Source organism: Stylophora pistillata, chromosome 1 (assembly GCF_964205215.1).
Source record: "Stylophora pistillata chromosome 1, jaStyPist1.2, whole genome shotgun sequence".
Lineage (NCBI taxonomy): Eukaryota > Metazoa > Cnidaria > Anthozoa > Scleractinia > Pocilloporidae > Stylophora > Stylophora pistillata.
The window spans coordinates 15,032,422-15,045,639 of NC_142519.1; the positions used below are offsets into that span (position 1 = coordinate 15,032,422).

The 13,218-nt window shown below is 42.1% G+C and overlaps 2 protein-coding genes across 2 annotated transcripts; both read left to right on the plus strand.

The window, feature by feature from the left end:
• The first annotated feature begins 6,679 nt into the window (after positions 1 to 6,679).
• Positions 6,680 to 7,714, plus strand: LOC148741355 (protein CFDP2-like). The gene has a single exon (XM_088730509.1). The coding sequence runs from the start codon at positions 6,680 to 6,682 to the stop codon at positions 7,712 to 7,714; it is 1,035 nt and encodes a 344-aa protein (XP_088586635.1).
• Positions 7,715 to 7,850: 136 nt separating this feature from the next.
• Positions 7,851 to 9,880, plus strand: LOC111334693 (RNA-directed DNA polymerase from mobile element jockey). Its single transcript, XM_088730566.1, has 2 exons — positions 7,851 to 8,237; positions 8,342 to 9,880. Exons 1-2 carry the CDS (start codon positions 7,851 to 7,853, stop codon positions 9,878 to 9,880), a joined length of 1,926 nt encoding a protein of 641 aa, XP_088586692.1.
• Positions 9,881 to 13,218: the final 3,338 nt, after the last annotated feature.

Here is a 13,218-nt window from a genome sequence, read left to right on the forward strand (position 1 = left end):
GAGAAAAAGATTCTTCGAAAAGTCATCCAAATTTTGTGATGTTTTGCAAACGAGGCCCTCATGATATAAAACCGAAAAATGCCTTTTTCTAAATTGATGAGTCACGTACTGCGAAGTTGTGTAGAGGGTGGAAGCTGTTGACCGAGAAATGGTTAACCACGGACGGTATATTTAAGATGTTTTGGAGAATGGCTTATTTCAATACTCTTTTAAAGTAGCTCGCTTGAGGCTTTGCTGTCGGACTGGTTTTTTAGTTACAAAAATAATTATCCACTTAAAGTTTGATGAAAAAATGTAATAAAAAATAACAAAAAAATCCTTTGCAAAGTTTTTTATTTAACAATTTGTGTGAAGAAATGCAACTTAACTAAAGGCAAGATTTGGTTCATTACCTTCGGCTCATATCACAGGAATGAAATAGAATGAGCATGCATGTGTTGTGGAGGATATTGTACCCTGACCTCCACTTCAGGCCGCAAAAGATAGTGCCATTAGCTGGCTAATATAACAGGCACGTTTCATGTGTGTATGTGAGATATCGTGAAACCTGATTACCATCTAGCAGGCTCTCAATGACATCCCTGAATACTGATGTGGTCTTTTGACTTCTAGTAAGTTCATTTGCAAGTACAGTGTAAACGAATTTCGGCCCTCTGTTTGTTTAGTTCCTCCGATCTGTCGACGAAATGCATGTCAGTTATAATTGCTCAGTGATCCTCATTAAAAGAAGGTAGAAGAAGTCAATATAACACATTATCTTGTCTAACTTGTCCTTTGCTGACTGATCGCAAACTTCTTTACAATTGTGCGGATATTGTAATATCAGCGGTACTTAAAAGGAGAATGATTTTCATAGCAGTATTATCAGTGCTGTTTACATTTTGTCACTTTCTCCAATTATATATAATAAGTGCCTACTTTTCATTTGATCATTTTGCACAGAGCTAACTGAGCAGCTCGATCGTTCCGATATCGTCTTCGTTTCCTTTCTCAAAGCACAATTCTTTGTTTTTAAGACTACCATTCATGTATTCCAAATACTCTAATACCTTTATGTCAGAAACTAAAAAAACAAAAATAAAACGAAAAAATGTCAGAAACCAAGCCTAGGGAAAGCCACCAACAATTGTTGCGGAACTTTTGTTCCGCTCGCTGGTTCAACTGAGGACTGTATCTATCACACTTCTACGTTCTATTTTAACACGGAGTTTATTCTTCTACCTCTCAAGGGTTCTACTATCGATCTCTTTACGTGTACACGCGCTTCAGTTTTTCTGCTGTCTTACACAATACAGTACTATAATCTATCACATGCACAGCTCACAGTAATATAACTATCGTACGATATATCAAGCCTAATTCACATGATCCCTTCCTTATTTGGTTCAATTAGCGCGTGCAAAGTACATCAGCTGATAAACTGTGCACTAAGTTCAATTTACTGAGGATTAATGTAATCTATCACTTAATCAGTTAACTAATTCCTTTTACAATTAATATTTGACTTATTATTAATGAGCAACTAACTTATTCCCCGACACATTCTCTCCCCTTAACTCATCTACGAGTCAAGCATAATTTTGATTTGCACCTTGAGTCAAGTGCTGCATTTCTAGGTGGGATCTTTCTTGCGCGAATTTCTGTATTCCGTTCTCGATTACAAGGTGTCCGTGTTCCCTCCCCTTCGCTCCGAAACTCCAGTGGATAGAGTCTTTGCACTGGCCGGGAGAGGTGAACCGGTTTGCACTTAGTAATAAGTCTGACTGTAGCTCCTCTGACTATGCCGTCTTTCCCTATCACCAAACTCTCTACAACGCCCATTTTCCACTCCCCTCGTTTTTTGTCATCCTCGTACCCAACAGCTGTTTCTCCCACTGTGACCACCCTCTCTTGACCCTTAGAGTTACACTTATGAAATTCGCGCAAGCTGGCCAGATATTCCTTCCGCCGCCTGTTCCAAAAATGAGTAAGTCTGGTGGTAAGGTACGTACACCTGGCAGAAGGGCTGTTAGGATTCATGGCGTCATCAGGTTCATCAACTTCGTCCGGTAGCGTTTTGAGACGTCTTCCATAAATCAGGTGGGATGGCGTCAAGACTCCTCTCCAACCTCGTTGTATTCGTACGTCAGTGGTCTCGAATTGAGTGTACATCCTATTTCCGTTAGGAGAGTCGACAGTTCATCGAATGTCAGCCGTGCGTTCCCCAGTATCTTTCTCATACATCCCTTTACACTGGCTACCATGAGTTTGACTAATGGTCGTGGGTCGTGGGTACAAGTCGTGGGTCGTGGGTGTGGGTAAAAGTCGTGGGTGTGATTAATACAAAATAATAACAATAATCATTCAAAACATTACTTATAATAATACATAAATATTATACAACCCTTATCATTGTAACAGCTCGGTTTAGTGAGCCTAATATTTCATTGATTTCATCCTACAGAATTAATTCATTTCACCCAAAAGAAAAGTTAAACCAAAGACAAAGCCATTATCTGCAGGATCATGTAATCTCTTAAAATGAGGGTCATTCAAAGAGTTTGAGGAGTTTTGTTTAGGTCAAACGCTTGATCAACACACAAAAAATAATCTTACATTGAAAAGAGAGAAGTGTTAATCTTAAAAGAGCAACGTTTTCAGAACATGAAAGAAGCTTCGATATAAAACGAGGATCAGAAACACGGCTATTGGCCGTGTTTTTTAATCAAAATTAAATTGTGCTCTCAGTGCCGGTTAAAAATAAATGAAGTTTCAAAAGTAAAAGTAACAGTATATCCCTCTGCTGGTTAGGGAAAATAAAGCTTTTGTTGATCAATGACATTCAGACAAAGAATCGAATGCTTCATCAATTGTCATCTCTGTATCGCGTGCCATCTACCCCGCAACTAAGAAAAAAAATGAAGGCAGCGAACTGTTGCAAGATAAGCCGATATATATATAGCAACGTTGCAACGTTAGTTGCAGGTCTGGATATATTGGCTCCAAGGTTTTTCCAAGGTTCGAAAACATAAAACCTCTGGTATCCAGTGTGCGGTATATAATCGAAAACCGGAAATCGCAAGCCAATGTTAAATTGGTCACGACAACTGGCATCGGTGACAAGAAATTAAACGAAGAACCTAGTACAATCTTAATATTTTTCTTCGTCCATTGAACTAGCCAGGTCGTTTTCTAAATCATAAAATAAACTAAATATGAAGAATTATTGAGATAAGTAAATTAATAAATAAAGAGGTTCTAATAGTTTCAAATTTCAAACGATTCATTTCTTATCTGACAAAAACCAGACTCGGCAGAGTTGCCGGAAATGTGACGTACTCGAGAAATATACGTTTCATAGTTCGTCGAGAAGTATTGCATTACTTCATGGTAGCCAATGACAGTCATGTTTCACGTCTTGTTTTGAGGCGCTTACAGGATAAATTTTTGGAAAAGAAGAATAACAACGGTTCAAGTCACGTTTCGTGAAAAAAGCCAGTTATTTCGCAATTTCCATGAAGAAAAGGTGATTCAGAACGTTCACGGCAATATAACTAAATAACGTTTAACGAGAGAAAAAACCAGCCAATGGGTCCTTCGCGATCACGTAAAAACCCTTTCCCCCTACAAAAATAACAGTAATTCATTATTAGTAGTGGTGCTATTATATGAGCTCTTAACCATTAATTAATCTGTATTACCCACACCCACGACTTTTACCCACACCCACGACCCGCGACTTGTACCCACGACCCACGATCCACGACCCACGACCCACGACCCACGACCATTAGTCAAACTCGGCTACCATTCGTTCGAAAAATCCTCCCCACCAGGGTGCCCGTTCTAGATTGAATTTCCATTCTACTCTGTCACGCTCTAAGTCGGCTCTTATTTCGGGATGATCGAACAATTTTCTTAACGCTTTCTCCGTGGCCTGGAATGTTTTGGCATTGTCCGAGACAATCAGGACTGGCATACCTCTTCTAGCGGCAAACTTTCGAAGACAATGCCTGAAGACCTCTGCTGACAGATCCTCCACCAATTCTAAATGGACCGCCCGTGTCACGCAGCTTGAAAATATTGCAACATAGGCCTTGCGCATTTGTCCCGATCTCTTCTTTACATAAAGTGGGCCAGCAAAATCTATCCCAACCCTCGAAAATGGTGGTGCTTTTTAACTCAAAAGTCTGGAAGCATAGCAGTCGGTGGAGCGCTAAAGTGTTTCCCGATCAACTTTTTACAGGTAACGCACTCAACCAAAATTCGTTTTACTGACTGCCGTCCCCTGGGGACCCAAAATCGGGATCTCAACTCAGCCAAAGTTGATCTAATTCCACTATGGTGCGCTCTCTGGTGGCACTCTTCCACAACTAATCTTGTGAATCTATGCTGTCAGGGTAAAAAAAATGGTTTCCTGGCTTCACCATCTAAATTTGAGTTTAACAATCTACCTTCGCATCTCAGAATTTCCTGGTGTTCCTTAATGCCAAACTCGCCAACAAGCTGCTTAAAGTTATCCTGCTTCTTAAGGTCAACTTGTACTGATTTCAGCCACTCACTCTCAGCACCCTTCAGTTCGTATATTTCCAGTCGGCCCGTTCTTCTCTCCTTCGCACGTGTGTTGTGAAGGAATCGTTTTACCCAGGCTGTCACTCTGACGAGTCTTTGTAATGAGCTGTTATCGTTAATGTCAATCACTGAGCTGACACCAGTTCCGACTTCCGCTCCTGTCAACATTGCGGTCACCGTTTTCTTTTCTTCAATTAAGCTCTCAGGGGTTCTATAGTTCTCGGTTGTCACCGGTCAATCTTCTGGTTGTTACGTTAGCCCACAGGCGGCCCAAGCTCTCTTTGAGAACCACACAAGGAACACAATTTGCATATTGATTTATAGGGATTTGTATGGGATTTTCTACAAGATATCCATAGAGATGGTTAAAAGTGAAAATATTAAATAAAAATGGCTTACCTTGTTCCATATGTGTGTTGCTTGCTCCTGGTGTCGTTATTTTACCGATTTCACTTGATTTAAGCGGTTTTTTTGTAATCCTGGTTTTCTCTTCTCTTTATGTGGTAGAAAACCAGGATTAAAAAGAAACCGCTTAAATCAAGTGAAATCGGTAAAATAACGACACAAGGAGCAAGCAACACACGTATGGAATAAGGTAAGCCATTTTTATTTAATGATTTCACTTTTAACTATCTCTATGGATATCTTGTAGAAAATCCCATACAAATCCTAATAAATCGATATGCAAATTGTGTTCCTTGTGTGGTTCTCAAAGATAGCTTGGGCCGCCTGTGGTTTTCACGCGTGAAATATTAAGAGTTGACAGTCCGGTTTCAAATATCATTTATGTCGCACGTGCGACCTCCATAACTCCCGTGGTGTAAATGTCGCGACATATTTGTAGGGCAAATTATGACGCGACATAGAAACAATAAGGCCACTGTGCGACCCCTGAATGCATTTGTTCATAGACAGTCGTTTCGGCGAAGCCCTTAGACTTGTGAGAACTGACTCCTCGGCTAAAATCTTTCAAAAGACCTCTTCGCAAATTGCTATTTAATATATTAGAAAAGGGGGATGAGTATATTGAAATCCTCATGATTGTTAATAAAGTGGTTCATAAATATGTTACGTCTGTTTTTTCTCCTCCTTGTCTTTATAGATTGTCAGTAGGTGCTGTGTTAATTTGTTAGGGTTGTCAGTAAGTACTGTGTTGAGTGGAATTTTAACGTTTGTACGTTTACTATATGAAATCATTTTTGGTACAATCGAGTGTCTCGAAAACACAGACCTCGAAAACGCATAATCCGTATATGCTTTGGTGCATTTAGTGGGTTTTGATTGTTTTTAAACTGGCGCGCGGAAGAAAATTTAGTGGTGAACAATAAAGACAATAGAGTGTTTATGTCTCGGAACTATCGGTCTGATAGTTGCCCCTTGGAAATTTGATGTTCTGAAAACTAGCATATTTGTCCTCGAAGCTGAGTATTACAAATTTGCGAGCCAGCGAGCCATGCGAGCCAAGGGGCGAGCCATGCGAGCCACAGTCAAAATGCAGTAAATGGTTTGAACCGGGGGTAACAAGTGAAGGTGTAGTCTGATCGTCCGGGTGAGTGTAGTCCTGAGTAGGACTGTTGTCGGTGGCAGTGACTGACGTTTCGACAACCTGTGCGGAAGTCATCATCAGAGTCAAGTGAATGATTGTTGTCAGTAGAATGTTCTTATTCCAGTTCGTGTGAAATGATCGGTTGGTTTTGCCGTGATGTTATTGGCTGTAAGACTCAAGTGACGTAAGTCGGTCGTGATTGGTCTGTTTCGGTCTGTCGGTAAAGTTGGGTTGTTCTTTTTCGGTCGTTTGTGACCGTCTGTTTTAGGCCGAGAGAGTGGGATCGCCCGCGTGCAACGACCCTCCCACTATAAACAACCTCCCGCACAGGTTCTCTATGTGCAACTTTTTCTGAACATCTCAACTCTTCTTCTGTATCCCGCTATCATCAAAGTCCTACGGCGATGGGGAAAGGGCGAAGCAACAGGTGGAGGTACCCACTGGCAGTTGTAGCTCCAACCCTGCACGTAGGCGGCCTGGAGATAAGAGTCGCTCTCCTTCTGACCCTGGGACAACAGAAGAGTTCGGCGTTTTCTCAGGTGACTGAGCAGCCCTGTTTAGGATAGCACTGCTCACCCTCCAATGAGGGAGGAGACTAGAAAAGGTGTCTCAAACATTGCTTGTCCCATCACCTACTGGCCAGTCTACCGCGGCTGGCAGTGTTACCCCTTTTGCGGTCGAAACACAAAGAGAATGAAACAGATGATTTTCGGAGCATGGAACGTCCGAACACTTATGGACAGGGAAACTTCAACAAGGCCAGAGAGGAGAACAACCCTTGTTGCAAAAGAACTGTCACGCTACAGCATCGACATTGCCGCACTCAGTGAAACTAGGCTAACAGATGAAGGAACTGTTGCTGAGCTCAAAGGAGGATACACCTTCTTCTGGAAAGGCAAAGCTCAAGCCGAAGAAAGAATCCATGGGATAGGTTTGGCAATCAAGACATCAATTCTAAAGCAGCTGCCAGACCTCCCTTCTACCATCAACGAACGCCTAATGAAGCTTCGTTTTCCACTAAACGCCTCCCGACATATTACAATCATCAGTGCATACTCACCAACAATGACCAGCAGTGATGAAGCAAAGGAAACCTTCTATGAGGATCTGAATAACCTCGTAAAGGAAGTACCCAGCGGAGATACACTCTTACTGCTGGGCGACTTTAACGCAAGAGTCGGCTCTGACTACACGAACTGGAATGGCGTGCTGGAACCACATGGAATGGGGAAGATGAACTCCAACGGCCTGCTACTTCTGAGCTTATGTGCAGAGAACAACCTGACAATCACCAACACCCTGTTTCGGCAAGCTGACAAGTACAAATCAACTTGGATGCATCCAAGGTCCAAACAGTGGCACCTGATTGATTACATTATCTGCCGCAGACGAGATGCTAGAGACTTCAGGATTACCAGGGCCATGCGAAGAGCAGAATGTTGGACTGACCATCGACTCGTCAGATCTGTCGTCAAGCTCTACATCGCCCCCACTCGTCAGAAGAAGCCCAAGCTCAACCGGCCGTCATTCAACATCGCCAAACTCAACCATTCAGACGGAGTCAGCGCAGTCGATACTTGGTCCAAAGAAGAGGGTGCACCAGGACTGGTTCGATGAGAATGATCAAGCCATCACCCAGCTCTTAGACGAGAAGCAGAAGGCATTTGTGGCCTGGCAGAATGATCTTTCCTCCATCTCTAAGCGTGATCACTTCAAACACCTTCAGCACCGAACCCAGACCACCTTACGCCACATGCAGGATGAATGGTGGAAGAACAAGGCCCAAGAGGTTCAACTATGGGCTGATATGAAAAACTCGAAGATGTTGTTCAGCACCATCAAGGCAGTGTACGGACCGTCCCGGCCTAACACAACCCCTCTCCTGTCAACAAATGGCACTCTACTGAGGGAGAAGAACGCCATCAACGAAAGATGGAGGGAACACTTCAACATCCTTCTCAACAGATCCTCTACTGTTAGCAATGAAGCACTAGACCAGATCCCTCAGAGACCCACAATAGACAGCCTCGACCTCCCTCCCAGCCTGGAGGAGGTCCGGAAGGCCATCAAGCAGACCAGCTCAGGAAAAACCCCCGGAAAGGATGGGATTCCTGCAGAAATCTACAAGGCTGCAGGACCAGTAACCCTTAACGCCTTCCACGCCTCCTCTGCAACATATGGGAGGAAGAGGACATTCCCCAGGAGTTCAGAGACGCCACAATCATCTCCCTGTACAAAAAAAAGGGCAGCAAATCTGACTGTGGCAACTACCGGGGCATATCACTCCTGTCTATTGCTGGTAAGATCCTGGCGCGCATCATCCTGAATCGCCTGATCTTCAACATCTCTGAGCACAACCTACCAGAAGCCCAGTGTGGATTCCGTCCAGGCCGCAGCACAACTGACATGATCTTTGCGGTCCGGCAAGTACAGGAGAAGTGCAGGGAACAGAATATGGATCTCTATGCAGTATTTGTCGATCTTACCAAGGCGTTTGACACTGTCAACAGAGCTGCACTGTGGACAGTTCTACAAAAACTTGGTTGCCCCAGGAAGTTTGTGACCCTGATCCGTCTATTTCATGATAGCATGACGGGTCTAGCGCTTTCTGGAGGTGAGGCGTCTGAAACCTTTGAGATTACCAACGGTGTGAAACAGGGATGTGTCCTTGCCCCAGTACTGTTTAACCTCTTCTTCGGCTGCGTTCTCAGCCATGCTGTCAGAGATATCGAGGACGGAGTATATATAAGGTACAGACTGGACGGATCTCTCTTTGACCTTCGACGCCTCAATGCTAAAACCAAGACAATTGAGAAACTGATCCTAGAGGCCCTCTTTGCCGACGACTGTGCCCTCATGGCTCATACAGAATCCACCCTCCAGCTCACTGTCGACAAGTTTGCTGAAGCATCCCGCCTATTTGGCCTCACCATTAGCCTGGAAAAAACTGAAGTGCTGTTCCAGCCCAGTCCCCTCGCAACAGACCACCGCACATCTATCTCTATCGAGGGAACAGAACTGAGGACTGTAGAGGAATTCAAATACCTCGGCAGTGTCATTTCCAGCGACGGCTCCCTTGACAAAGAGATTAACGCCAGGATCTGTAAGGCAAGCCAATCCCTGGGCAGACTGCGAGCTCGTGTGCTGAACCAACACAACATCCAGCAGTCTACTAAGCTCAGGGTCTACAAGACAGTTGTCCTCACCAGTCTCCTCTATGGTTGTGAGACCTGGACCCTATACAGAAGACACATCAAACTGCTGGAGCGCTTCCACATGCGGAGCTTGCGCTCAATCCTGGGCATCAAATGCCAGGACATGATCACAAACCTTGAGGTCTTGGACCGTGCAGAAACCACCAGCATTGAGGTTATGATTCTCAAAGCCCAGCTCAGATGGACGGGGCATATCATCCGAATGGACAGTGACAGAATCCCAAAGCAACTCCTCTACGGAGTGCTCAGTAAGGGAAAGACAAAGCAAGGCAGGCCACTGAAGCGCTTTAAACACTGCATCAAGGCCAACATCGCCTACACTGGCATCGCAACAAAGCAGCTTGAGGAGTGTGCACAGGATCGCACTGGATGGCGTGCACTGACACGCGAAGCAACAAAAGCCTTCGAAGCACACCGGCGAGCCAATGTCACTGAGGCTCGCGCTAAAAGGAAGGCAGCAACAGAGACACCCAAACCTCCAGGCCAGTTTCCCTGCTCCCACTGTGGACGTGTTTGCCGTTCCCGCCTTGGACTCCTCAGTCATCAGCGAACCCACCCACGCACATAGACGTCATCATCGAGACCGATGGACCACCAATAATAAAATAACACTAAGGAAAACGTGAGGCAACTGATAGTGCACACACAAGTCGACTCAAAAGGCACACTGATAACTCAACAGTGGAGGATCGTAAACGCAGTATTTAAATATGAACTAGACGCATAGCTGCGTTAACTCGGCTTTCAATATCGCACATCTGGAGTTATCTTTAAGGGACTGCCATATTGCCATTGTCACGCAATTTCGTCATTGCCAGTCATGAATAAGACTACTTGTGTTTATATTTGTCTGCTGGAGTGTAATCAATGTTGTTATGGTACTAGACAATAATCAAAATACTATATTACCATGCAGGAGTAGGTTCCTACAGATGCCAACGGTTGAAATTCAAGGACTTTTCAATGACTGAGGGCCAAGTTTTGGAATATTGAAGAACCACTTTTGGAAAGGTTTGCACAGGCAATTTTAAAATTATTTCTTAGCTTTTCCATGAAAGTACTGTAATTTTCAACTTGATAAAGTATTCCAAAAATCAAGCTCTAATCCTCAAATTCAAGTACTTTCTAGGCCTTGAATATTTTATTTTTAAATTCAAGCATCTTCAAGGATCTTCAAGGCTTTTATGAACCCTGCATGAGTAGGTAACGTATTTGCCTTTAACTGCAAGGAGAAGAGAATCTTTTATCTATTATAGGTACCGAGTCACAGTTTGTTGCCAAATGTTCACTCAAGGGGAGTTGTCAGAAATCAGTAGATTGAAGCAATATTACTGTTCAATATTTCATATTGTTTTTAGTAGAAAAATTCTCTAAATATTGAATATTGCTGATGGCCACAAGAGAAGCAGTGCTATTTAGAGTTTTAATATATTCAATTAGAAGCATTTGATTTTCATCTAATACCAAGAGGGAATATACATATTTTGACCTTTTTGTGGGTTTAAAAATACATCATACAAAAAACTGAAAACCACATCAAAAACCCCACTATGCTGTCAACTGAATCAGACAATATTCCTTCACTGTAATCACTTTTAGGATATAAACTTACTTCAGTTCCACAAACATAAACAGTTAATGGCAAATCATCTGATGGTAAATACTTGTTTAAAGATGAATATTCATATAATCTTTTGCCATACTGAATAACACTAGATAAGGTATTTGAATTCCAATAACTACATGATTTTATCATGGAGTAGCAGAGTGAATAGACAGCCACAGCACAGCTCACATAATTTTTTAACTCTCTGGTTTCACAAGCATGACTCTGAAAAGGGGTACTATTTTGAACTTTATTAATTTTAACCCCCTTCAACTTAAATATATCATTGTTATGTATACTCTGAAAATAATGTACTAAGCTATTCAGTGATGTTACTTCAAGCAGCACAAATGTACCTTGAGGATGGCTTCTACTATAAATGTCCCTTGCATGAGAATCGAATATTTTCAAGCCCACATTTCCTTTACAATAGGTAGCAACTGCAGTGCATCCTATTGTTAAGTCAAAATTGTTGAAATTTTCGGATATAAGTGATTGAAAAGCCCTATCTAAGAAGGTACAGTACTGATATCCTTCTATTGTAGCTTCTTGATGAACAGTAGCAGTGTGGTTCTCACTGTATTTTTCAGTCAGTCTCGAACACATTCAAAAGTGTGGTTAATTCTATCTGCATTAAAAATTGATTGTCTGGTTAACTGAGACAAACTTGAATTCAACTGATTTCCAATATTCATTATTGACACGAGATCATTAACAGAATTGATTCCTTGTTTGTTATAATAAATCAAAGAGCATAAACTCATTGCAACACATTGTTGTTCTGCATTTTGTCCAAATACCAACTCATTAGTTTGGCTATATGGTGCTTTATTGTTTTGCTAGGGTCAATGTACATTGGAGTAGGACCAGGGTTTTTATCTATATCTGAACTCAGTTGAAATTTACAATAGTTTGATGCGTGTGTCTGACTCATAAAGATACATGGGTCTATTATAAGAAAACATTGATAAATACCGACTCGCTCTATAGTCTTCAATTTAATTATCCTTAGATATACCCTCACCGAAGAATTCAACAAATACTTCTTCTCATGGTGTGTAACTTTATTTAACCTTACCGTCTTCGTATTAAGCTTACAAACATTCGTTGTAACTCTTCTAACCTTCACATAACGACTTTGCCATGAGGACTTCGGTATGCTTGGACGAATACCCTCATACACAAATTCCTTCAGTTTTCTGTCCTTTCTTCTGAGACGTTTCAGAGAAGCTTCTGGTATTCTATTGGGCTCTCGATCACGTCTAAATACACGGTTGTGTTTACATGTAAACATAATATGAGATAGCTCGTTTGATATAGCAGGTTTCGCTAGATATAATTTTCTCGATAGAAGGTTCACTTACAAAGTATTGCTCGTGATCTCTCTTAAAGTTCGCGGACCGACCCGTTCCCAAAACTTGGCCTCTACAAGTTTTAGTGCGGGTCTACCGCGAACGGTATGTGACTTTGTATCTGTACTGAACGTAATAGCCATCGAATTTCTTTCGTGTACATCAAGCAAGGAACTGTCCACGAAGGAAGCCATGGCCTTAACCATCTGCGCTCTAGGGTTCATTCTACGCCTGCGCTTATAAGATGCAAGATAATAAATTCGAATTACCCTTCACGCCCATCTAAATCGCTTGTCGAGTGAGATAAGGCGGCAAATTATGCTTATCTTATATTTAGTAATTGCTTTCAGTTTAGAAATAATTATCTCTAATATTTATCGCGCTCTCTAATTAGTCAGTGGATATCTTGGCGGCATATTGTTGTGTAAAAGTATCACAGCACTTGTAATACTTCGATGTTCCGGAATTCTGCACCCTTGGTCAATGAAAAACAAGAGCGTTGCCGTTAAGGAGCGGTGTCTTATCGCGCGTGTGATTTTCTTTGGAAGGGAAGCCTGATTTGTAAAAGACGTCTTAAAATAAAGTCAAACAAAGGTTTCTTTGTCAGTATCTATACATTATTCTGGGAATTCTCCTATGTATAGATTGAGTCACGTCAATGCCATGTCTTGATCTGCATGAGTTTGCTTTAGCCTCCTTCTTTCGTGACTATTTCTATTTTCTAACTCAACTGAATTTGAGGTATATACGTGCTTGGGTAGCTTATACGAAATGTGATCCAATTGCTTCATGTTCCGTGAGGTCACATGATGCGCTCTTCATTATGTGTCATTGCGAAAGATCTATGTACGTGCTCGAGTACCATGATCAGAATGTTACTGCTCACGGACATTACCAATTACCAAACTAGATCGTAAAACAATCAAAATAATAGTAACAAGAAAAAAA